Source organism: Eurypyga helias, unplaced genomic scaffold (assembly GCF_000690775.1).
Source record: "Eurypyga helias isolate BGI_N326 unplaced genomic scaffold, ASM69077v1 scaffold11017, whole genome shotgun sequence".
In the NCBI taxonomy this organism is placed as follows: Eukaryota; Metazoa; Chordata; class Aves; order Eurypygiformes; family Eurypygidae; genus Eurypyga; species Eurypyga helias.
Window position 1 is genome coordinate 27045 of NW_010262314.1, and position 5461 is coordinate 32505.

General features: G+C 38.7%; 1 protein-coding gene across 1 annotated transcript in view; it reads right to left on the reverse strand.

Moving 5' to 3' along the window:
* The window catches only part of LOC104512627 (AP-3 complex subunit beta-1-like), a gene marked incomplete at its 3' end in the record, with an annotated part of 28712 nt that extends 23673 nt beyond the window's left edge, over nucleotides 1-5039 (reverse strand). The window contains exons 1-2 of the mRNA XM_010155680.1: nucleotides 4779-5039; nucleotides 2263-2424 (exon numbers count right to left, since the gene is read on the reverse strand). Coding sequence (XP_010153982.1) covers nucleotides 2263-2424; nucleotides 4779-5039 — 423 coding nt within the window. The remainder of the gene's footprint in view (nucleotides 1-2262; nucleotides 2425-4778) is intronic.
* Between the last annotated feature and the right edge of the window lie 422 nt (nucleotides 5040-5461).

Below are 5461 nucleotides of genomic sequence, written 5' to 3' on the forward strand. Positions count from 1 at the left end.
TCAGAAAGCAAATGACCAGGTACTTCGAAATCAACAAAGCAGATTGGGAGAAAATCATCAGGATAAAGGTATTTTCAGTTATAAGATCAAAGCTAATTAAGTACCTCTCTTTCCTCCCAGTATTTTTTGTATACAAGAATATAGAGATAGAGGAAAAGGGACAAAGAGAGAAAATAAAATGTAGGTAATTCAAAGTGTAAACATACTGGTATCATCCTTATACTTCGAAATCAACAAAGCAGATTGGGAGAAAATCATCAGGATAAAGGTATTTTCAGTTATAAGATCAAAGCTAATTAAGTACCTCTCTTTCCTCCCAGTATTTTTTGTATACAAGAATATAGAGATAGAGGAAAAGGGACAAAGAGAGAAAATAAAATGTAGGTAATTCAAAGTGTAAACATACTGGTATCATCCTTAGTAAGTCAGTATTGCTAACATCAACTGTACAAATTAATAATACTGTTTAAAACTGCTGCAATATTTGTGCTTTTATTTTTATAAAATACAGTTTCAAAATCAGTTATTATTTAGTTTCTATTTATAATCTTTCATTCCATTATTTTATTGTGTAGTTTATAAAATGACAGCTGCACCTACTGGCAACTTCTGAAGTCTCAAATCCAACAGAAAGTGAAAACTATAAGGTTGTATACCAACATACTGGTCAGCAAAAAGCAGAAGACTGAGATACAAGCTACTTATAACCCTAATTTTTAATTTTTCTTTTGAAGTTCTCATACGTAAAAGACAAATGATGAATTTTATGCTAATGAATAAGTCATGTCATAACCTTCCCTATAATACTGTCATGGTCAACTTCCTGTTCAAAATGAAACAAATCATAGAAAGAAGACTCTGAGTAAAACCATCATTATGAACTTGACATGGTGCCTTAAATCTTAGTACCAATGAAATAAAAATTATTGTTAAGCAATGAAGTGATTAGGACATGAACAGAGGAAATAACTGGAAGATTGTTAGCAAGATACTACAGGGATCTTTTATTTCTGACAAAAATCTAAGGTCCAAGAGAAAGCAATTAATTTAATTGCTGGTAAATTCTGTGAATGGTACAAAAATTGGTGTATTAGCAATTAAAAGAAGCATGATTTCACTTGACAAACTGCACTTAAACATCTCAGCTAACTTTAATATCATAAAACTAAAGAAGGTAAATGTGACAATCAATACCATATTTACCAGATATAAAGAAAATTAATTATGAAATGTGGAAAATAAGCAACTGAACCTGTTCTCAGTGCAGAGTGATGTCAAATATGTAACATACTTATTCTGTGTGAGATAAGGAAACACTGTATGAACAATGAACAGTGACTTCAGCAAAAGGCTGTGCTCTAACAGAATTGTAATTCTAAAACTGTATTCAATTTGTTTCCAAAGTCTGCTGACAGATTACAGGTGGTTTTGAAAAGAGTAAGGTATTAGTCAGAATCTAGAAATATGTTCCAGGGGGGAAACAAACCTGTTCTGTTTAGCTTACCAAGAACAGGTTGGGAGGTGACCTAATCATGGCGCAGTAATTGTTTTTGCAATGATTCAAATATCCATTATCACTGCAAGTCTTTTCCCAAAGACATCTAGTCTTGATTAACAGGACAAACTGAGGTTAGAAATAAAGTTCTGTTGTCTGAGTAATGTCAATGATTCACTATCAGCATGGGTTTTTTCTGGCTCTAAAAATTTACCTGCACCTTAAAACCTTATGGAAGTATTGCAGAGCTTACTATAGGTACCATATACATCATGAGGTCATGCCTATCCTGTAACACTGACAAGGCACCAGCACTGAGAATCTGGCTTGGATTGACAAAGAATGTAGGCATATAACTGCCTAATTCTAAAATGTGAGACTCAAAGGAAAGCAGAACTTAATGAATTATTAACAACTACAATTTTCTTTGTGAATCTATAGCACCAAAACTGACAGAAGTATTAAAAGCTAGTTATGGTACAGACATCACATGCTATAAAAGTTGGATTTGAATGTCCTTGTATTTTCTCTAAGATTTTGTTTGTCCTTACTATTTGGAGCATATATTACATTCAGTTCAGGTGTACTACTTATAAGCCAAGTTAATGTCAAAAAAGAAGGCATCACTGTACTTCTCCTGTCAGTTACTAGAGAGTATTATCACCACTACTGAAGAGGTGTACATTTTACTTTTCAATCTTTTATATTTTCTATAAGCATATATACTTAGTAGTTTAACATTTTAATCAAAAAGGAATTTGTCATACAGCAGCATTTCGGCTTTGAAGCAAGGGCTTTGTATTCCGTAACAGCAGCCTGTGATCTGGGTCCATAGTGTAGGCGTTCTTCACTTTCCGATCCTTTTCTTTCTGCTCTTCATCGGATTCATAGAAATTATTTTCACTATATTCTTCCACCACCTCATCATCCTATCAAAAGACAAAATGAAAAACATACACATAGTATTAGAATCAGCTGTAAGGAAGTAGCATACAGACACCATTACTTCATGCAAGATTAATACACTAGTGTAAAAATAGCTATTGGGTCTTCTACTCCAGTTTGATCAGAGCAGCAAATGTATCGACATGAATAATAGCTTAACAATATATGCAAAATATCCTTAGAAAGAAAATGAACTGCTAAATTCAACACCTTCATTAATATTCTATAAACTAGATAAGGTGTGAACATTGGTCTTTTTCGGACTTAAAGCCTATGATCCAAAATTGACATTTCTGAAAATAGTCAGTTGTTTAAAAATCACTCTTTTTTGAAAACTTAATGCAAATAATGTGCATTCTTCTATACAACTTTGTGCAGTCACCCTTCTAAACTTAAACCTCAGGATGCTAAATCAAGAGTACCGGTAACCAAATTCATCTCCCTGTCTACAGGACAGGCAACTTGAAAGCAAGATTCCCGATCCCAGTGCATCTCAACCCTGCATTGAAGAATCTTCCCCTAACTGAAGGAGGATATATTCAATCTTCATTGATTCAGCCTTCAGCATCCCTGTGTTGACTGCTAACAGGCATGCACGTAAGTACTATTGAACTCAACAGGAATACAGAGTTGGAAATTTTATTTAACTCATTAATCACTGTTGTAAAGAACCAGTTTGAAGTCTCACATTTCCAACTTCTTTTTTTAAAGAACTGTTGTTTAGAAACATACTTGGAGCAGAGATCCAAACAATTATAAAGCAACTTACGCCTCTTATGAAAACATTTTTAATCGAAATCCTGTTAGTCTTTGTATTGAATCACGTCTTTCATGTCCAAACAGCAGAATTATTAATGTGGTCTTTTCTCATAGTCACGTATTTTACTGCAACCTTAGAATATTCCTCTTCTCTCAAATATTTTTAGATCTGGCATGAAATAATTATGATCCAGTAAAAGGATGATTGTGACACACAGGCACGTACGTTTAATGAACTGAAATTCATTAAAATCAAGTTGATGAAGTCCAAATTAGTCAGAATTTATAGTCACAAGGACCTTACTAAGACAAGAGAAAATATGTAAATGCAAGATTTGCATGTTATAATGGATAGGAAAGCAAACTGTTATGTAAAAAAGACAGGAGACTGAAAGACAAAAACCTGCAATCTTCTTGGTGTGCAAGAACTGTTGTTTCAAATTCTACTAATCATCTCAGACACGGAGAGCAACTACAAGGAAATGCGAAAACATTCAATCCCTCGTAACCCCTTAAGCCTGAACTTGAACTGCTAACTCACTGCCAAAAAGAGACAACTGTACATTTAGAATCATAGGATCATTTAGGTTGGAGAAGATTCTCAAGCTCATTGAGTCCAGCTGTAAGTCTAACACTACAAAGTCCACCACTAAACCATGTGCCCAAGCACCATGTTTACACGTATCTTAAGATACACCTCTAGGGACAGTGACTGAACCACTTCCCTGGGCAGCCCGTTCCAAAGCCTGACTGACCTTTCAGAGAACAAATCCTCTTAATACCCAGTCTGAAACTCCCGTGTCACAACTGGAGGTCATTTCCTCTTGTCCTATCACTTGACACTCCCTCATTACAATCTCCTTTCAGGTAGTTGTAGAGAATGATAAGGTCTTCCCTGAGCCTCCTCTTCTCCAGGATAAACAACCCCAGTTCCCTCAGCTGCCCCTCACAGGACTTGTGCTCCAGACTCTTCACCAGCTCCGTCACCCTTGTCTGGACACACTCCAGCACCTCGATGTGTCTTTCTTGCAGTGAGGGGCCCAAAACCGAACACAGAATTCAAGGTGCAGCCCCCCTCAGTGCTCAGTACAGGGGAACAATCACTACCCTAGTCCTGCTGCCCACACTGTTCCTGATGCAGGCCAGGATGCCATTGACCTTCTTGGCCACCTGGGCACACTGCTGGCTCAGATTCAGCCAGGTGCTGACCAATCCTCCCAGGTCCTTTTCCACCAGGCAGCTTTCCAGCCACTTGTCCCCAAGCCTGTAGCATTGCATGGACCTGTTGTGGCCCAAGTGTAGGACCTGGCACTCAGCATTGTTGAGTCACACACAGTTGGCCTTGTCCCATTGATCCAGGCTGTCTGAATACTCTGTGAAGTCTTTCTATCCTCAAGCAGATCAACACTTCTCCCCAGTGTGGTGTCTTCTGCAAACTTCTGAGAGTGCACTCGATCGCATCATCCAGATCATCACTGATAAATACATTAAACAGAACTGGCCCCGACATTGCCTAGAGAACACCACTTGTGACCAGCCAAGCCCATTCACCACAACTCTTTGGGCCTGGCCATCCAGCCAGTTTTTCACCCAGCAAAGAGTACTCGTCCAAGACACGTGCAGCAAGTTTCTCCAGGAGAATGCTGTGGGAAACAGCATTGAAGCCCAGGTAGACAACTTCTACTGCCATTCCCACATCCACTAAGTTGGTCTCTTTGTCACAGAAGGAGATCAGGTTGGCCAAGCAGGACCTGTCTTTCACAAACTCATGCTGACTGGTCCTGGTCACCTGGTTGTCCTGTACATTCCACGTGATGGCACTCAAGATCACCTCCTCCATAACCTTCTCTAGCACCAAGGTGAAAGTGACAGGCCTGTAGTTCCTCACATCCTCCTTGCCCTTCTTGGATAAGTATCACATATTTAATAACTTCCAGTCAACTGTGACCTCCCTGGTTAGCCAGGACTGCTGACAGATGACTGAAAGTGGCTTTTGTGGCGCTCAGCCAGCTTGGGCAGTACCCTTGGGAGATTCCCATCCAGCCCCATAGACTTGTGTGTGTCTCAGTGGTGTAGAAGGTCACTATCCATTTCCCCTTGCCTTATGGAGTCTTCATTCTGCCCTCCATCCCTGTCTTTCAGCTCAACAGGCTGGGTACCCTGAGAGCAATTTGTCTTCCTATTAAAGACTGAGGCAAAGAAGGCATTAAGCACCCTTAACCCTTTTCCTCATCCTTTGTCACTGTTTCCCTTCACATCCAA